The 20,388-nt window shown below is 55.1% G+C and overlaps 1 protein-coding gene and 1 non-coding gene across 2 annotated transcripts; both read right to left on the reverse strand.

Annotated features, from left to right (window-relative positions):
- Positions 1–299: 299 nt before the first annotated feature.
- On the reverse strand, positions 300–19,947 carry FCSK (fucose kinase). Its single transcript, XM_008702353.2, has 24 exons — positions 19,919–19,947; positions 15,426–15,530; positions 14,739–14,890; positions 13,899–13,949; positions 11,700–11,825; positions 11,287–11,359; positions 10,786–10,883; positions 10,310–10,390; positions 9,559–9,678; positions 9,209–9,380; positions 8,704–8,816; positions 7,931–8,032; positions 7,645–7,815; positions 7,107–7,171; positions 6,358–6,728; positions 5,520–5,730; positions 5,194–5,360; positions 4,878–5,099; positions 4,381–4,524; positions 4,099–4,218; positions 2,206–2,393; positions 2,019–2,118; positions 1,261–1,484; positions 300–1,082 (listed from the first exon to the last, which is right to left on the reverse strand). Exons 2-24 carry the CDS (start codon positions 15,505–15,507, stop codon positions 996–998), a joined length of 3,240 nt encoding a protein of 1,079 aa, XP_008700575.1. The 5' UTR covers positions 15,508–15,530; positions 19,919–19,947; the 3' UTR covers positions 300–995.
- LOC121103574 lies at positions 15,079–15,185 on the reverse strand. The gene has a single exon (XR_005835826.1). It is a non-coding gene; the product is annotated as a U6 spliceosomal RNA (small nuclear RNA).
- Positions 19,948–20,388: the final 441 nt, after the last annotated feature.

Here is a 20,388-nt window from a genome sequence, read left to right on the forward strand (position 1 = left end):
CGGCGTGCTGTTTGCAGAGAGGGCTGGATGCTATAGGTCAAGTGAGGTCCACCAGTTGCACTAAAGTGTGAAGGCGAAAGCCTGAAGCCTCAGCCTCTTCCTGCACCCAGAGGGGCGCACAGCCACCGTCAGGACCACATGAAAGCATGCACCTCAACCTTGTCTAATCCTGGATTCTCATCCCCCTCTTGGGCCCTTAGCACCAAAAGCTGGGTCATCCCAGGGGGCATTTCCCACAATGCCAAGGCAAGTGGGAATTACTCCTGGCAGGAACAAAAAAGAGCTTTATGAAAACAACCTGGAAGGGCAGAGCAAATTTATTCCAAGAAGGTTGCAGTCCTGAGAACCAATTGCCCATAAGCACTGGGTCATGTGGCATAGTCTGTAGTGTTAATGGTTAAGGCCTCTATTAGCAGTGACTGGCTGTGAGACCGCATTGGCTCATGGCCACAAACAAGAATATGGACCCACACCCCTATTCCCACTCCCCCCATCAAGTCAGCCTAGGAATGAGTGTTGAACAGGAAGTCTCTTAGGCAAAAGCCTGACCTCTAAGGAAGGCCACAGGAAGTACCTCAAAGAGCCTCTTCACGGTTGGCCTTATCAAGGGACCCCAGCCATCTGCTAAAGCTGGTCATCCTTTTTCCAGGCCCTCATGGAGAGTGAGGAGGCCAAGGCCCAATGTGGACTATAGATTTGTAAAGGCCACATGGGACACTGAGCTTAGGACTTTCATATGTCCAAATGGAGCAGAGGCCAAGCCTAGGCCACGGTCAACCAGGAGATCACAGTCCTATTCCCAGATACCATGTGTTTCACCAAGCTCCAGAAAGGGCTGGGTCCAAGCTTACGTTTGCTGGCTTCCGTTGGGAGCAGGTTCACAAAGAGGTATAGAGAGTAGAAGGCTGACACTCCCATGGGGGAAGGAAAGGCGGGGCCGCTGTAGCTCCAGGTTTTCTCCTCTTACAGATGGATAAGCCTTCTGGGAAGGAGCATCAGGTTGAGGTCTCAACCCCTAGTAGCTGCAGGCTCAGGCCCTGAGTGTCCACTTCTACCAGGTGGATGCTGTAGTTCCCGAGGCCCTGGGAGCAAAGGACAGGAGGTGTGTAGAGGACAGAGGCTCTGGGCAAGTCTCAGGCCACAAATCTCATGCTGCAAGGTGGTCAGGGGGACTTGCAGCTGTAGCCCCTGGTTAGTGGTGGGCCACGGTTAGGGCTCCTATCCCCCACCAATTACCACACCCCCAACACCATCAGGTACCTCAGTCTTGGCCAGAATAGCCTCCAGAGCCTCCTTTTGCCGCGGCTCCTTGGTCAACAGATAGAGAAAACCCCCGCCACCTGCCCCTGCCAGGCTCTGGCCATGCACGTGGGGGGCCAGGACATCCATCATACGCCGCACAGCCAGGGGCTCACAGCCTGGAGCCATGAGCTTCTTCTGCTCCCAGTATGAGGTCAGGCACTGGCCCAGCAGAGGCAGGCTCCCTGGAGAGGGGACAGAGGGGAGTGGCCTGCCTGAGCCAGGATATTCCTTCAACACCCCTTTGTAGACCAAATGAGGTGCCAAGAGGCACTACTTAACCAGTGTCATGGTTAAAAAGCTAGGTCCAGTGCTGGCTGGAAACAGGAGTGATGAAGCCCACCACAGAGGGTTGTTTGAGGACTAAAGTGCATAGAGCAGCTGGCATGGGGCCCAATCCAGTATTTGGTAAACGGTAGTCACACACATGGAACCCTGATCTACTGACCCTGGAATTCAACAATGGGGCTGAGCCTCCTCCCCAGTGTGCTGCCTGCTTGGTGGGGCTGGAGGCCTTCCTCATGATGCAAGTGTTATCCTAAGATATGGCTCCCACCTAAGTGTGAGACCCTGCAGAGGACAGAAGACAGTAGGCTTCTATCTCCAGGGGCCTCATACGTGGGGCCTGAGCCGAGCCTGCAAAGGCTCCTGGCGTCAGACCCCCAGGCAAAAAGGTACTCACTCCTGCTGCCCTGAGACACAGGCAAGAAGCACCTCACCTTGGCGGAAGGCTTCAGCACATTCCTCAGTGTGCCGCACCAGGCTGTGGGCGTTCTGCACGACGGCAGGCAGCCGGGCATACCAGCTCCTCAGCACATCCTGCAGACGGGGCAGGAGGGAGGCAGTAAGGATCTGGGCCCAGCTGAGCCGTCTGCCTCCGTCCTTGCTCCTGGGGCCAGGGCTCACCTGCAGCAGATTCCGTGCCAGCCGGGTCTTGCCAGTGTACACCAGGAGCAGGTGGTCATTGAGCTTCTGGACAAAGCCCTCAGGCACAGTGATCTCTTCCACCTCCACCTTCAGTGGCAGCTGAGCCCGGGAGCGCCCCACCTTGATGCCAGGCATTAGGCCACCCACTTGGTCTTGCCAGCCACCTCCTGTAAGCCCATGGTCCCATCACTTTTGGAGCCTATCTGGCTCAACTTCTGTTTCCCAGCCCCGGCTCCCAGCCCTGCACCCCTGGCAGGGACCAGTGTGGGAAGACAGCTTCCCCCAGCTCAGGCTGGGCCAGGTGAGCTGTGCAACTTCTGCCCCCAGATCTAGGAACAGGACAAGCCCAGCCAGGGGAAAGGGTTTCACTCCAGAGCCAAGCTTGGAACTCACAAGGCCCGAGTTCTGTTGCAGACCTAACTGTAAATGGAATTGGGGTAAACCACATCAAAGGGGAAGCCCTAACAGTAAACTTCTCCCCCCCAGGAGAGATGACATAGGACTTTCCCTGCGGCCTAACAGGCCCCTGCACCCTGTCTTTTCTGATAAAGGGTGTTGATGTTAGAAATTAGCTTTTCAGCATCACTCACTGAACTTGAAAGAGCTTGTTCACATCTTGAGTTAGCAATGAACGGTATGGATTTCTTCCTCTTGCAGCTATATAAAAGTGGTACTATTTGAGATAATTCTGAGATAGGCCTTTCTTTCTTTTTTTTTTTTTTAATAATGATTTTTTATTATATTATGTTAGTCACCATACAGTACATCCCTGAGATAGGCCTTTCATATCTGGGGAAGGGCCTGCAAGGATTTAAAGTACAAAATGCCAATGGCAGGAAGCATCTGGAACTTTACAGCCAAGACATGGCAATTGGTGTCAGGCCTCAAATGTCAAGGATTCTTTACCGGCACACCTCTCTTTCAGAGCACTCAGCAGAGCTTGTAATTATATGTTCGTTTGAGTGGTTATTGATTAAGGTCTGTCTCCAGTAGACCACAGGACTTCTGAGGGCAAGGACCCTGTTTTTGCTCATTTTATCCCCAATGCCCAACACAGAGTGGATACTTAATAAATCGCTGTCAATTCACCAAATGAAGGATTTGAATGGTACACCTTAGAAGGAAAGTGAAAAGCCCCCCCCCCCCTTGCTAATGACTACCCATTCTGGGGTGTGAATCACGGCAATGAAAGGAGGAGGCTGGGCTACAGAGTGGCCGGAGGAGATGCCACAGTCAGGCATCTATTCATCTTTCCAGTAGCCTCCTTCCAGCATCATGAAGGTGAGGCCCTGCGTCCTGACTTGACCAGAGTGCCATAGGATCTGGAGTCCGATAAACCTCCAGCCGCTCTCCCTTGTGCATGGATTCCAAGGGGCCAAGGTGGTGTGGAAGAGGAGGGTGCTGGTAACATTCCATTATGACCACAGCCACGTGTGGGCCCTCTGCACACCCTCCAAACAGTAGTGGGGGGCACAAATAACCATAGCCCACGGGAGGGGCAAGGGGCCAGAAGGCATGCTAAAAGTTCTGTCCCTATTGCAAAAGCACCTCTACCCAGCCCCACCCTGAGGGACAGCCCTAGGTGGGGACAGAATCACGAGGAATAGCACCTAGTATAACAGGTACCTAATAAGATACATGCAAGCTGCAGCACAGAATCTGGCACTTAATGGGTGCTCCTAAAGCATCAGGCCCTTGGAGGTTGAAACATTTCACGATGAAAACCAACCAGAAAGGGTCAGAGTGTAAGACGGACATTGTAACCACTTTAAGGAGTAGTACAGTTATGTGGCTATCTGCAAGGCCAGGGAGCCCCTGAGGGCCTTGGGAAAGTGCCCATGACCTCCCTCCTGCCCCGGGGCAGTCCCATACCTGTGGTGAGCACCTGTTCCAGGTGCAGCACTGCATGGATCAGGGCCTCGGTGCCTACCACCCGGCCCGCGGCCCTCTGCAAGGCAGCCAGGGCTGCGCCTGCCAGGATGCTGCTTGTGCCTGCAGGGTGCAGAGGAAGACACCAAGCATGAAACAGCTCTGCCCCGCCCAGTCCTGCCCCACCCACTCCCCCTGCTGGGCAGAGGCCGGGAAGGGGATTGGACGTGAGGCAGGAGGTTGCGAATGCAACTGATAGGCAGCAGGGAGACAGAGCCTGCTCACCAAGACCAGAGCCATGGGGCAGCTCAGACCAGGTGTGCAGCTCGAAGCCACCCCCGAAGGTGTGCAACAGCTGCTCTCTCAGCGAAAGCTTGGAGCCGACATGCACGATCCCCGCACAGATGAAGGTTGCCTTCAGCAGAGCCCCTGCGGAGGAACCAGCAAGGAATTTGATCTCCAAGGGCAGAAGCAGATACCCCAAGCCACCTCCACTACCGCCCAGCCCAGCATGGGGCTCACTGGGGGACAAAAGCCTAACAGTACTGTAGGCCCCATCTCTAAGCCATAAAAGGGCCTCTGGTCTCCCAGCAGAGGCAAATGTGCCAGCCCTACCTCCTGTGCCTATGTGCACCCAGGCAGGATGACTCGGGGCTCCTCCACCAGACCGCGTCAGCCTCAGGCCAGGCCTCTGTGGCCTGCAGAGTCTCCAAGGTTCTGCCCCCATCCCTTAGCTGGCCAGGAGTGCCATCCCCACCTGTAGATGTCACAAGTGCCCTGACCTGGGGCATGGGGCTGGCAGTAATCCTGCAGGTCATCTAGGCTCCAGCACACTATCTTCATGGCCATCTTGTCCTGCCGAGGCCCCACTGCCAGCCACAGCTCGGGCTCTGGGATGCGGCGTGCCCTGGCCCCAATGGGCCGGCGGCCATCCACTCGCACGGCCAAACCCAGCACTGCGCCACCAAGCTCGTAGGCAAGGGGTGGCGTGTCGCTCCAGCCACCTTCGGCAATTGGACAAGACCAAGTGGGTCACAAGGGCTGCCAGCCCAGCTCTGGGGTGGCTACCCTCACCCCCAGCCCCCACAAGGGACTCACCAGAGAAATCCACACGAGCCGGGCACTCGGCCACCACCCACTGCCCAGGGGCTGGCAGCTCTGCTGGCTCCGTGGAGACAAAGTGCTGGGCTGACATCACAGCCTGGCGGATCAGAATCTGCCCAGCTCCCTCGTAGTGGCGGGCAGCTCGCACTAGCAAAGCTGGCCTGCCAAGAGGGAAGGGAGAGATGGTGGCATGCAGCCCCAAGCTGGGGACCTGACTGCCCTGGGTAACCCTGGGGAGGAGGGCACCCTACCTCTCTGGGTCTCCACCTCCAAGGACGGCCAGGGACCTCTCCAAAGGTTTTGACATCATTAGCACCCACCTGCTCAGCCACTTGTCCCGCTCCTGGGCCAGCGCCTGCACACCCCCCGCCAGATCTCCACACTCCAGGTACGAGAAGGGCCGCATCCACCCAGGGTTGGCCGCTGGCCCACTCCGTAAGCCTCCTTGGCCCCCTGCCATGCAGCCCAGGACATCAGCCACACAGGCCAGAGCCCGGGCTGCCACACCAGGGTCTCCCGCACCAGCTGCAACTGTGAGACCAGGAGTCAGTGTGGTAGGGGAGGGGGCCTGCCCCCAATGCCCTCTGCCCCAGAAGACTACTTGGCAATCCCCAAACACTCCAGGTCCCTTACACCTCTTCACTTTTGCCCAAGACGTGTCCTTGCCTATGAATGTTCCTTGCTTCTCTGCCCAGAAAGGTTCTTCTCATCAGCCCCATCCCAGATGTGCCTCTTCATGCCTCACCTGGGATGTCCATGTGGTTAGGAGCTCAGGCTCCAGAGTCACACCACCTGCGTTGAGTCTCAGCCCCACCACAAACCAGCTGAAATAGGCACAATGAGGTGCTGCCCGTGAGGCTGAGCCCGTGTGCCTGGCTGGCCCTAGCCAGTGTGCCTGGGCCTCCTCATGGAGCCAACCACATCCCAACCCACTGCAGAACAGGCAGAGTTTGCTGATGACCCCGAGGCTCAGCCCCAGGCCTCAGCCTCTCACCAACTCCCCACTGACACAGATGAAACTTCCCACAAAGTTAGAGGTACACTCCACTGCACCTCTCCCCTGCTTTAAAGTCTCCTGGCTCCCTAGTACCCTCAGATTGATGACCCAGAGGGCAGGAAGGGCAGGTGATGGTGGGACAGGCTTTCCAGCACACTCACCCTGGTCCAGCGTGGCCAGCAGGGGCCCAGGACAGCCCTCTCGGACAGCGGCCTGGATCAGCGGGCGCAGGCTGAGGTCCTGCCGGGCCTCCAGCACATGCCTCGCCTTACACAGGGCCTGGCGGAAGAACAGGTCCCGGCGGGAGGCCAGCGTGGCAGCCCGGTCCAGGCACGGTTGCAGCTGCTCCCAGGACAGACGCCAACAGGCCCGCCAGGCCCGTAGGGCCTTGCCCCCATCCTCCTGGGGGTCCAGCATCCACAGCATGTCCTGGGGCCCCAAGGCCCTCGAGGGGTGGAGCACGGGAAAGAGGCGGGCACTAAGAAGGCAACGCTCTGCAGGCGGAGTGTCTGGATCCCACAGATCCCAGTCTCTGATGTGGGGAAAAGGCACATTAGCAGGGGGAAGTAAGGGCTCCTGCCTGGTCACCAAGCCCTGACTGCCTGTCAGCCGGGAGCTGGCTCATTCGTGGGGACAGGACCAACTCCTCCAGAGGCAGCCCAAAGGGACAGTTCAGAGAGGGAGGCCCAGATGCCTTGCCTCCTTTCCCAGACCACTGAACAAAATCCCAAAGCCTGAGCAGAGCCAGGAATTTGGAGTTGCCCAGGACGATGCTGGGGCAAATCAGGCTACCCTAAACTACCCCAGGGATGGTTGCGGGGCCGGATGCTACTCTGGGGCAGGAGCAAGGGCAGGCATGAGCCCCTGGCTGCCTCGGCCCCTGGAGGTCCATCGGGGCCATCCACCTTACCGAATGCCTGTCTTCTGGAAGAATTCACTCCAGGACATGTTGAGATACGTTCTTGTCCCCTGTCTCTGAGGGAAGAGGAGGAGGCAGTCAGGGCTTCCGGGGCCACAGGAAGGGATGAGGGACACTAAGGCCAGAGGGAACAGGAAAAGAGACAGGCACATACACAGGAAGTCCTGCAACGCTGTGTCAAGCTCTGGGCCCTCAATGTTCCTGCCCAGGTGCAGAACTCGGAGCGGAATCCTGCCTCTAGGCCCATCCCACCAGAACTGGCTCTACAGTCCAAGGTGGGTCACCACCCTCTCTGAACCTCAGTGTCTGGCCTGTAACATGGGCATAAAAATCCCCACCCAGCCCACCACACAGAGCAGACAAGGATGGAGGGAAGGGCCTGCTGAGGCTACTGGCCACACCCTCCTTACCCCCTATCCCTCAGGCTAGTGCTCAGAGAGACTTGCAGTGGTGTGGGAGCTGGGCTGGGACCCTCAGGGCTCCCCAAAGCCTTAAGATGGACGGTGAGGGAGGTGGGGTGGACACCTACCTCCCAGCTGTCCAAACGGCCAACGACGGTGAAGACACGGCCGGGGGCGCCATGCAGCCGCACGTGGTGTCCCTGCAGGACGAGGTCACGCAGCTCCAAGCCATGCAGGGCCTCGCACTGGGCCGTGTCCAGGCCACTCACCAGGCAGCCGGGGCCGATGTGAACGGGGCCCTGGAAGAAGAAAAGGCAGGCTTCCTACCTAGTACCGCCCTTAGCGCCCCCCAGCACACACAGGACCCTGGTCCCTGCCACGCTGCCCTCCCTCTGCCCCACTCTCTGGCCTCACCTGCAGGTGGCAGTGCTGCAGGACACTCCCAGCACCCAGATGGACTGGGCCTTCCAGCAGGCAGCTGACCACAGAGCTCCCCGTGCCCAGGAGCTGCGGCTCCTGTGAAGCCAGGGAGGAGGTTGCGAGGGCCCCGGGCCCAGGGCTGCCCAATCCCCCCCGCATCCAAGGCCCCAGCCAGAACTCCTGCTGCTCCCCGAGCCTGACGGCCAGCCAGATCCACCTGCCCTGGCCCCGAGCTCAGGCCAGCTCCCATCCCGCCCTGTTCATGCCACTCCCCCAGCGGCGTGCTCTGCCTGAATCCTCTTCCAGAGCAAATCTGCACTTAGTAACCGAGGTTCCGCCCCACCCCACAGATGACAGCTCTCCCAGGAGCCCTCTCCCACCTATCCGGCTACCCCCACCCCTGCCATCCTGAGGGCCACCTATGAACTCTCCCTGCCCTCTTCCTCAGCTCAGGACACTGACCCAGGCCCATCACGTCCAATGGGACTGGCTCCCCAAGCAGACCCGGCAGAAAGCGTGGAGGGAGTCTCCTCTAGTTTCTCGGTCAGGCAGACCTGGCCACCTATTGGCTCTGTGGCTTGAAGCAAGTACTTAAGCTCTCTGAGCCTCCAGTGCCTCATGTGAATAATGAGAATAATTACGCCTACACTTGTAGGTGATCTGTTCCAAGCACGGGCTATCCCTTCCCTTTCCTGAAGCCCCACCCCACCTGTCCGCAGGCACCCCAGCAGGCACTTCCGCTGGCCCTCCCTCCAGGCAGGTCTTACCTCCGCCTGGGAGTGCACCACCCGGGCCCTGGGAGCCCCTGGGCACGTGAGGCTGCACAGGAACTCACTGGCCGAGCTGGTCATGTAGCTGTAGCTGCCGTCAGGGACATAAGCTGTAAAGATACAAGGACTGACCCCAGCCCCGTGCCTGCTGCAGCTCTGAAGCCAGACCAGGCCTCACACCAGAAGACACATCTTAGGCCCTGGGAAGGCAGGCACACCAATGAGCCTATTGTGTCCATGGGGAAGCTGAGATCCAGAGAGGCTCAGCCACCTGTTCAAGTCACACAGCTAGAAAGTAGAGACACTGGGACTGGAGCCCAGGAAGGAGACAAAGGAAGAAGGGAAGAGGGTTATGGGTTCTGGCTTAGGAGAAGGTAACTGTCTGGAATGCACTAGGCCTGCCTGGTCCAGAAGCCTGGGGGCCAGGCAGGCAGCAGCCTCACCCTAGGGGTCCTCACTCCCGTGGTCTTCCCACCCCAGAGCGCTGAGAGGCAGTACCCACCCATGGTGAGGGGCTGATCGTGAAGTTCCCTCCACAGCTCAGTCCGGGCAGCCTGCAGATAACCCGCGATGTCCGAGTCACCTTGCCCCATCTCCGGGGGCTGCCCCACCAGGAAGTCCTCCCTGCTCACGTTCCGGGCCATGCAGAGCAGGATGTCGAAAAAGAGAGACAGCTAGGAGAGGGGTAGGAAGCATAGCTATTGGGAAGGTTCCCAGGCTGAGCTCGGGCAGTCCCATGCCCAGAGACACTGACCCAGAGAGTGAAAGGGACAGGCCCAAGGCCATGCAACCAGGCTGCCAGTGTCAGGGCCTCTATCCAAGGCCAGGGCACCCCAGCCCACACCCCGTCACCTGGACAGGCCGGGCTCCAGAGTCCAGGCCCATGTAGGTGCAGGCATCCAAGGGTGGGCTCACATGGGTGGCCAGGAGGTGCTCAGCAGTCTCCACAGAGAAGAAGGCGACCCCAGAGACCTGGAGAAGTCAGGGTCAGGTTGGGGGGGGGGGTGGACACTGGGGCCAGGCTTGGGCCTGAGGCGGGAAGAGCACATGCAGATGGGCCAGGCAAGGTTGGCTGCCATACCAGGCAGGGTCCTTTGTCTCTGGGCCACTCCAGCACCCGGGCTCCAGGCTTTTTGGGAATGACTCCCACTCAGGGACCCCTCAACAGGCACGTTCTGACACCCCCCCCTCAATTTTCAGGCCTTCCTGAACTAGAGACAGAGAATGAGAACTAGTTCCCTATCATCCTCAAGGTCCAGTCCCAAACCCTACCCCAACAGTCCTATCCTCGTCTTTCATTCTAGAAGGATCCCCCAAGTCAGATTCTAGACTTCCTCCCAACTGCACTCCCGAAATTACCCACACTCTGGTTCTAGCCTTTCTGGTTCGGGACAAGACCCTGAATTCCAAGGCCACACCTTCCTCAGATTCTAGCTCTACTGGCTCCCCTGAATGCCAGTTCTAGACCTTACTCAGATTCTAGTTCTAGCCTGCCCCAGAATCTTCTGGAAGGAGTGAAGCTCTGCCCTGAGCAGGAAGCCAAACCTTCCCTTCCTTATCCTATAAGGTCTCCAAAGCCTCCAGTGTGGTCTGGCAACCGTACCAGCGGCACCCGCCCATCCGGCCTGGCACACCGTTGTATCTCTGCCTCGGTGCCCCGGTAGTAAATGTCCAAAACGAAGCCCTACGTGGGGGGAGAAAACAGAGTTAGGGAATGGAGCAAGAGAGGATCAACAAGGAGGGCATGGTTAGGTGTTCTCCAAATGAAAACCTAGGACGAAGTCTGGCAGGTCCCAGTGGGCTCCCAGGGACCACAGCGCCAGAGACTCCCACCCCCCAACGGTAGAGGGCAGGCTTTGAATGTCTTCGCAGCCCCGAGCAGGAGCACAGAACCTAGCACGCAGCCAGTGCACGATTCGTGTTTGGCAAGACTACGTAAACACAAGGGCTGTTGGCAGGGGAACTGCTGCAAATCCAGACCATGCCAGAAAGCCAAGGATGAGAGGCTTCCCCAAGCATTGGACCAGGAGGCCAATCCAGATGGTTCAGCTGTACACACCACTGTCCCAGGGGCACTACCTGGGAGTCAGTGAAGTAAACACCATGGTTCCGGGCATAGGCCATGCTCCCTGGAAAGGCAATCACTCTGGCTCCCCGGAAGTTGTCCCAGCTGATCCCTGTGAGTGAGGCAGTTAGGAGGTTCCCTGGGGGCCCCAACCCAAGGCAGGGGGCCCCAGCCAGAAGGAGGCAAGAGCTCAGGGCAGGGGCATCCAGACACCTCTAAAGGGAATATGGTTTCCAAAGACAAATGGACATTCCTCTGGGAGAATGACACCACCTCCCCTCCCAAAATTCTTCCACAGAGCACTGCAGGGCTGAAGGGGCAGGGTGGGGTGTCTCCATTCTCTAGCCAGGCAGAGGGAAGCCTGGTGGGGGGAGGGAAGCTCTGCCTCTGGCTCTGGGCTTCATGCTCCCCACAGCTTCCCTTCTGAACAGAACAGCAGGCCGGTCCAGAGACCAAATGAAGAAGGGTGTCTGGCTAGGGCTAGGGTAGGCAGTCTCGAGGCTTCTCAGGCTCACCTGGGTTCAGAGGAACAGACAGCAGCATGTCGGTGCTGCAAACCCACACACCTGGTGGGGAGCCCGGGCCCAGCTGCAGGGGAGAGAGAGCCTGTATCCAGTGGCCTGGCCCAGCCCTCCCTCTGCTCCCACACAACCCGGATGTGGCCTGTCCAGGAGGACTCTGGCTGCTGAGGTAACGGGGCCTCCCCTGACCAGCGATGCCGAGGCCGCTCCTTCCCTCTACTCTGAGGGCCACACCTCCCCACCAGCATGGCCAAGACTAACTTCCTGAAGCTCTAAGTCCGGACACCCCCAAAGCCGTTCTTCCTGGCGTCTCCTGTCTACACCAGCACAGACTGCATAGCCAGTGGGGCCGTGGGAGAGGTGTGGCTCTCTCTGGGATGAGGGCCCGTGGTCGCCGCCAGCCTTACCCGATGGCTCATGATGTCCAGCAAGCAGTCCAGGTTGCAGACCACGGCCTCCACCGGAGCCTGGAGGTTCTCCACAGGGAGGCAGGTGAAGGCCCGGCCACAGTCGTCAAAAGGGAAATCTCGGCCCTAGGGAGGGAGCAGGGACAGGAGAAAGAACCCTTAGGGCAGAGAGCCTGGGGACACCCTATCAGCTGGGCAAGGCAGGAAGCCACTAAGCTAGAAGACTTTTAAAATGTGTTTTCTCGGGTGCCTGGCTGGCTCAGTCGGTGGCACGTGTGACTCTCGGTCTCAGGATTGTGAACTCAAGCCCCATGTTGGGTGTAGAGATACTTAAAATCTTAAAGTAAAATGCGTTTTCTCGGTTTTTTTTTTTAATTAATTGATTTATTTGAGAGAAAGAGAACACAATCAGGGGCAGAGGCAGAGGGAGAGGGAGAAGCACACTCCCCACTGAGCAGGGAGCCCAACGCAGGGCTCAATCCCAGGACCCTGAGATCACGACCTGAGCTGAAGGCAGACACTTAACCGACTGAGCCACCCAGGCGTCCTCTCAGAATTTTTGCTTATAATGTTTTCGATTACATGATTATGGTGAAAAATTAGAAAGTGCAGCTCTGCAAAAAGAAAACAATTCCTCAGGGATAATAGCCGTTGCCCTCATTTGAGCTATATCCTTTCAAATTTTTCTTTAATTTTTTAATGAGATTATGAGAAGGTGGAGACAAGAGAACTTACACACACACAACTACAAGTAAAACTAGGGGGAAAGATTGGGAATTATATCAGTGTCAATATTCTAGCTGTGGTTGTACTACAGTTCTCAAAAATATTAGCCCTGGGGAATGTGGGCGAAGTTTGCAAAGGCTTCTCTATTATTTCTTGCATGTGGATCTATACTCATCTTAATCAAAATTCCAATTAAAAGGGCACCTGGCTGGCTCAGGCGGTAGGGCATACAACTCTTGATCTCGGGGCTGTAAGTTAGAGCCTCACATTGGGTGACGAGATTACTTTAAAAAAATCTAAACAGGGGCGCCTGGGTAGCGCAGTCGTTAAGCGTCTGCCGTCGGCTCAGGGCGTGATCCCGGTGTTATGGGATCGAGTCCCACATCGGGCTCCTCCGCTATGAGCCTGCTTCTTCCTCTCCCACTCCCCCTGCTTGTGTTCCCTCTCTCGCTGGCTGTCTCTCTGTCACATAAATAAATAAAATTAAAAAAAAAAAATCTAAACAAGGGGCGCCTGGGTGGCTCAAGCGACTGACTCTTGATATTGGCTCAGGTCCTGATCTCAGGGTTGTGAGATCAAGCCCTGCATGGCATGGGCTCCATGCAAGCAGGGAAAGATTCTCTCTCTCCCTGCGCCCCTCCCCTCACCCGTGTGTACATGCATGTTCTCTCTCTTTCTCTCTCTAATAAATAAATAAATCTCTTTAAAAAACTAAACAAAAAAAAAAGAAAGAAAGAAAGAAAGAAAAGAAAAGAATAAGAATGTCTGAAGAAAGTTTAACAAAAAATTTCTAATTAAAAAGCTGAGATCGGGGTGCCTGGGTGGCTTAGTGGGTTAAGCGTCTGCCTTTGGCTCAGGTCATGATCCCAGGGTCCTGGGATCGAGTCCCATGTCGGGCTCCCTGTTCAGCGGGGAGTCTGCTTCTCCCTCTGCCTTTGCCTTCCTCTCCCCCAACTTGTGCTTTCTCTCTCCCTCTCAAATAAATAAAGTCTTTTTTTAAAAAGTTGAGCTAATTTTATATAAACTTGCGTGGCTGGCTCTTCCCAGTAAACAATGAAAGCACATTGCCTGAATGCTGCGAGTGAGCCAGGCCAGGCCCTGTTTTAGCATTTAGGTGGATCACCTCAGCACTTCCAAAGGAAGTAGAAACTGTTATCATCCCCATTTTACAGATGAGGACTCTAAGGCCTAGAAAGAAAGGGTCAAGTGACTTGTCCAAAGTCACAGAGCTGTTAAGTCTCTTCCCAGGCCAATGCATAGGGTTAGCTGGACTTTTAAATCACTGTCTAACATCCCACCAGGAGGATGTGCTGCTTATATTCAGTCTGTTCCCTACCTCTGAACAGTCGGATCAATTCTGATCCTGATTCTTCTGGATTTGCACAATGAGCACCTTGCACAAACACAAAGATAAAACACCTATCTAACCCCAAGGATCAATGGTTTCGGCCTTCGGCATGGCCCTCTACGTACCATGTGCAGGATGAGGATCCGGGCCGAGTGTAGGACGTCAGCTGTCACCACCTGTTGAAAGTGGAAGAGCCCTGTGGACAGAAGCCTGGGCAGACGGCACCCAAGGATACTGTCCTCTTGTCCAGGGAGACACCCCAACACAAACCCACTTCGATACCAAAGGACAAAAAGACAAGGTCAGGACCAATGGCCACAGGCAGGCAGGGGGCAGCCCTGGCCCCTCCTGGATAAGGGAGCCTACTGGCCCTCCACCTGGGCCACCCCTCTGCCCCCATGTTTTAGGGGAAGCTATAGGCAAGAACACGGGGCTTGCTGGGTGACTCACGGTAAGTTAGGTCCACGGCAACCACACAGTGGTGGCCTCCCCTGCCACTGCCACCTCCGTCCCTGTGACCAGCCTCACTCCCTATGCCAAGGAGCCAGGAGAGCAAGGTGGCCAAGCAAAGGGGCTGGGGGGGCAGCATGGGCCCAGTGGGGACACTGACCCCTGTGCTTTGCACAAAGGGAGCAGCTCTATCCCAGTTCCAGCAAACAGTTGCTATGGGGGAAGGAAAGGCCAGGAGAGCAAGATGGAAGTTTTCAAGAGAAGCCAGAAAGCCTAATTTTGAGATCCTGGCTCTGATGTACCAAAACTACTGGAAAGTCGGGCCCTGCCTTCTGCCCCCCCACCCCGATGAGTCTGCCCAATCTAGAGGTACAGAAATCGATACCAGATGCTGAACTGGCCGGGCCATGGAGCCCAAAGAGCGGGTGGGTGACCTTGGAGACAATCTGTCTGAAGCCGCCATCACGGTTCTGAGCGGGACGTGTGCCGGACGAGGGCGCGCCGCGAGCACTCACCGTGAAGCCTGCCCGGGCACTCAGGTGCTCGGCAGCCACCAGCAGGGCGTTGAGGGTGGCCCCTCCGCTGCCCACGCGCGTCTCAGGGTCCTCCACCGCCAGTAACAGCGTCCCGGGCGGGATCTGCTCCCGCTTCTGGCGCACCTCCAGCTCTGCGGTCAGAACACAAGCTGGGCCGGGCCCCCAGCCTCCCCACCCTGGTCCGACGCATCTAGAGCAAATCTACTGAGAGTCACTATCTTCTCTTCTTTGACTCAGGAGCTTCTTTTTCATTGAGGTGTAAGTGACATATCACATTCTACTCGTTTCAGCTGTACAACGTCATGATTCAATATTCATAAAAAATATGGACTGCTTCACAGATCTGCATGTCATCCCTGCAGAGAAGCCATGCTAACCTTCTCTGTGCGGTTCCAATTTTCACATACGTGCTGCCAAAGCAAACACTTAGTAGCCTTTCATGGAGTCGCTCTTTAGATCTTCACCCAACTCTCTAAGGTAAGTACAACCAGTCCCATTTAACAGATGAAAGAACTGAGTCTCAATGAAATGACACGATGTGTCTTGAGGTCACGTGGCTAGAAAGCAGAATCTGGGCTTGAACCCAGGTCTTCCTGGCTCATGGGGCTGTAAGGGTATGATGGGGATTCTACATCAGAGGCCAAGTGGGAAGGGAGGGTCCCCTACCTCTCTGGAAGACGTGGACACTATCCTTGTACTGGCATGTCAGGATGATGACCGTCCAATCGACCCCCGTGGGCTGCTCCATTCTGGCCAAAGTCGAGGGGCTCCCTGAGGCAGAGATAAAGGTGTGTGTGAACTTTTGAAAAAAATTATCTTACCCTAAAATTGATTGCTTCTGGCACACAGTTCTATTAATTTTAACACATGTATCAGGGCACTTGGGTGGCTCAATCAGTTAAGCGTCCAACTCTTGATTTCAGCTCAGGTCATGATCTCAGGGTTGTGAGATCAAGCCCCTGCTTAAGATTCTCTCTCCTTCTCCCTCTGCTCCTCCCCTCCCTCTCTAAAAAACCCCAAAAGACAAAAAAATAAAAATAAAAAATGAAAAATGGCCCCATACTGTATAGATTCTTGTGGCCACAACTACTTTTCACACCCAAAAAAACTCTTGCATGTTATCCCTTTGGGCGTACTCCCCTCCATCGCCTCACCCCTGACAACCACACTTCTCCATAGCTACGGTTGGGCTGTAATCTTTTTTTTTTTTTTTTTTTTTTAAGTAGGCTCCATACCCAGCACAGAGCCCACTGTGGGGCTTGAACTCATGACTCTGAGATCTAGACCTGAGCTGAGATCAAGAGTCAGCTGCTTAATTGACTGAGCCACCCAGGTGCTCCAGGGCTGTAATCTTTGCAGTTGGCTTCTTTCACTCAACATGATGCCTTTGGGATTCATCCAAGTTGACTGCACATATCAGTAGTTCTCTCTATTCGCCAAGCAGTATCCCATTGCATGGACTGGCGTCCATGGTCTGTTTCTCCATCCACCCATCGAAAGACATCTGGGCTGTTTCTAAGTTTGGGGAATCATGAATAGAGAGCTGCTACAAGCATTTGTGTGCACGTTTAGAGTGAACATAAGACATCATCTCTGCCAGTGCATACCCAGGGATGGGATTGCTGGGTTATGTGTGAGTGTATCTTTGACTTTCTCAATCCAGATGCATGTGATTTCCTCAGGAGAGGAAGCGAGGGGAGCAAGGTGGGGTTGACAGTGGGTCCCATCTTAAAGCAAAGCGCTGCCCCTCCTCATTCAGTTGTCGGCTGTGAGGTGTTCTAACCGCCCAGGCTCCTGAAGCCAACAGCAACTCCTTGGATAAGAGAGCAGCTGTGGGAGGGGTGCACCAGCCTGTTCAAAAGGATAAGGCAGGGTGCCAACAGAGCCCACTACAGGGACCTCAGAGGGAACCTCCCCTCCCAGAAGCTCCAAGCCAGAAGGGGCCTGCCACCCACCTGATAGCCGTCTTCCTCTAGGGCACTCTGAGCAAGTGAGGAGAAAGTGGGCCAAAGCTATGGCTTTGCCCTCTCCTATCCCCTTCAACATTCCTCTCCTACCAGATGGGAAATCGATCTGACTCCAGAGCCCCCCAAACCATCTGTAGACAAGTCCTCAAAAGTACCCTGGCATCCACCTCTGGCAGGGGTCCGGCTGCTGTCCCACAAAGCAGCCCACCCCACCTCTTCTTCCCTCCGACTTCCAGAGCTCAGCATGGGGAGGTGCCCAGAGTGTGTCCAGTAGGCAGCTGACGCTCCAACTAAGAGCCAACAGAACAGCAGCTCTCACACCATACTCTGCTGCCATCAAGCCTATGGTTGGGGCTGACAGACACGACCACTTAGCAACACCCACACTCCCACCAGCTTTCAGGGAGAGCCTCCACCACTAACAAAATTGCTCTGTTCCCTGCTAAGCCCAGGAGGGAAGTCCAGAGGGGAAATCTGAGCTAGAGATCTTGGCCAGCCACCTGAGGAAAAAGGCATTCCCCAGGATGTCCATTTGGCCTTTCCAGTAAAGGAGCCTCGTGGGATTTCAGCTTGACCGCAAACTCACTGTGTGATCTCCAGCACCCCCAACACTCTCAGGCCTCCTGAGGCAGAGAGGATAACTGACAAATGCCCCCAGCTTGTTCACATGGAGGCCACACTTCCCACCTACTGTTTCCAACCAATCAATGACTCTGTGCAGCAGGGACGTGAACACAGACCCATTTCTGCAAGATGGGGATCCTGTGACAGGCAACCTTGGCTCCTGGAGTCCCCATCAACCCAATAGAAACTGTCTCAGAACTGCAAGACAGTCAGAGATCCTTCCCACCCTTCCTTCCTTCCTTCCTTCCTTCCTTCCTTCCTTCCTTCCTCCCTCCCTCCCTCCCTCCCTCCCTCCCTCTGGTGCTCCTTCACAGGCAGCAGCCTGACAGCTCTTCCTGTCTCCTCTAGCTCCCTTCCCTTTTTCCCTCTTCCCCAATAAATCTCTTGCACGTCTAGTTCCATCTTAGTCTCTGCTTCTCTAAGGACCTGAACCAAAATGGGAGTATATTATCATTCCTCTCTTGGCACCTTCAAAGGAAAAAAATCACTGTAAGAACCTCTAACTTCATGTCAGGAAAGTACTATCTTTATCCTCAAAGATTAAGTAACTGAGGCACAGAGAGATTAAGTAACTTGCACAGTGGGCAAGGAGCACAGCCAAATTGAACCAGACACTTTTCTTCAGAGTCCATTCTCTTAACCACTACACTGAACCTACTTTATGGGAGCAAGGCAAGAAAGAACGGAGTAAAGAGATGGAAAGTGCTCAGTGTATTAGCCATTATGATAAAGCCTAAACAATTACAAGGTGATAATGAAATGAGGACGATGTTAATGATAACAGCCACTGGGACTGAGCTCACCACTGTGGCCCAGAGTTAAGACATTATGATTTTTCAACCTCATAACACCCCTGCAGGATGAGTATTATTAACTCCACTTTACAGAGGCTAACGGATGCTGCAGCCATGCCTCGTACTTGGGTCACTCCATTTCTTATTCAGGTGATGGTGGTAATGATATTTGGTCCCAAGGAAAGGTGCTGAAAGGGAGTAAGGAAGAAATATCCCAAGGAGGGTCCAATAACCCAGAAAATCTGAACCCAGTCGATCTCAGCAGTGACTGGGAGACATGGACAGGTGATAGATAGATCAGGGCCAGAGGGAGGAGGGCAGGCCTATCTGGACTGCACCCTACTAGAGACTTAGGGCAAAAGAGCAGTCCCAGGCTGAGAATCAGCCCTCTGGGCTCTGTTCCCATCTCTGCCTCCTCCTGTGTGATTTTGAACAGGTTACCTAACCTCTGCAAGCCAAAGATACCAACCTCCTAGGACTGTTGCCAGTATTAAATAAAATGGAAACAATGTGGCATACAGCAGAGGCTCAGTGAGTGGTAGTTCTCTCCAGCAGGGAAAGGGAACAGGAGAGTTTAACTTGACCCCGAAGCCAGTGGGAGTGAAGCCTCTGAAATATTCTCCAGGTCAAAGATGCACCCAAAGATGAAAAAAATTAGGGAAGGTTTAGGGAAATCAAGCGAGGCAAAGGAGCATGGCTCGCCAGATCAGCCAAAAGGGTATTTTATGATAACACAAAAGGTGGAATGATACTGGTGGCTAAAGCTCAGGGAGTGCTTTTTTCAGGGACCAACACCAATGGCACACCAGAATCAGCTCATGTGACTCAGTAGCCCTTTGAATTGGATCTTATCACACACATGACATAGATAAGGAAACTAGCTCTAAGAGAGGAAGGAGTCTGCTCAAAGTCATACACAGCCGGTACACGCAGGCCAGGTGTGTCCAACACCAACATTCTTGTTCTTCACCACCCTGTAGGAACAAGACATCTCTCCTGCAGCCTATGTCCTGTCATACCTGACGTTTACAGAAAACTTAGAAAAGAATACGGAGCTCATTGCAATATTCTGTCCACTTTCAATAACACTTCATCTATTGAGGCCAAGTTTGATGTCCTCAGCCAATCTTCCCCCTCCCCAAAATTGGAAGGGAAGGGGAGCCAGGGACAGAATAAAATAATAAAACCTCTTCATAGATGCTTTTGGAAGAGTGCTGGGGTAGGGATTTTACATTTTAGAGCTTTAAAGGTAAAAAAGAAAAAAAAACAGGCTCATGAAGGGATCTGATTTGCCTTCTGGAAAATAAAAAGGCAGACAGAAGTTGACTGGGAGTAAAATCACTTTGTAAATTATACAAATGTCCTGTAACCAAGATTTGTGCGTAATAGTGAGCCCAGATGGGGTAAACTAAGGCAGGAGACACGGCCTCAAGGCCAAGTCTGCAGCGCTGGCATCCAGCGCCCCACCTGCTCAGGGGTAAGGGACCTCTGGGGCCCGTATCCCTCCCTGTCCCAGGCGTCCTCAAGTGCCACGGAACTGGCCAGGTCCCGGAGCTCCCACTGAAAAGACCCAGACCAAGCGGTAGCCCGACCTGCAGACGCCCCCTACAGCCACGGGACGCCCAGGGGCGCCAGCAGAGTTCTCGCACACGCTTCCCTATCGAGAACCTGGAGGTCACTGGCCCAGCTCGGTCCTGCGGGCCCGAGAGCGTGAGCCGAAAAACAACGGGGGAAAGGGGGTGCGCGAAGCGGGAACCCGCAGGGACCGACGTACCTGCCTCTGCTGGGCGTTCGGCGCCGCGGGCTCTTTAACGCGTGGCTGCTTGTCCCTTCGCGGCGCACCCTGGGAAATGTAGTTTCACCCCTCCGCCTGTCCTGGCTTCTCCTCCCCCCAAAACTAACTCCGAGCTATTTATTACAAGGGTACGCAGATCTGGTGAGAGCAGCGCTTTCCTAAAGGGCATGTGAGTTCAGTTCGAGAAAGGAGGTGAGGGGAGAAGGTGGCTCTGTTTCCCAGTAAAACTACAACTCCCAGAGGAACGAATGCGTCTTAAAGACACAGCCTCGTTTTCTGGGACTCGAAGTTCCTGGTTTGGGGTCTGTTTCGCCCCCCTTACCAGGACCTGGGGCAGCTGCTTTTCCATTGAGAGGGGAAAAAATAATGACAGCTGTTGCCCGAGCATAAGCGGTTACTGTTGGATTGGCAGTTGGCTAGCGCTTTCGCGGGTTTCATTACATGGGTCC

Source organism: Ursus maritimus, unplaced genomic scaffold, assembly GCF_017311325.1.
Source record: "Ursus maritimus isolate PB19 unplaced genomic scaffold, ASM1731132v1 scaffold_19, whole genome shotgun sequence".
NCBI lineage: Eukaryota > Metazoa > Chordata > Mammalia > Carnivora > Ursidae > Ursus > Ursus maritimus.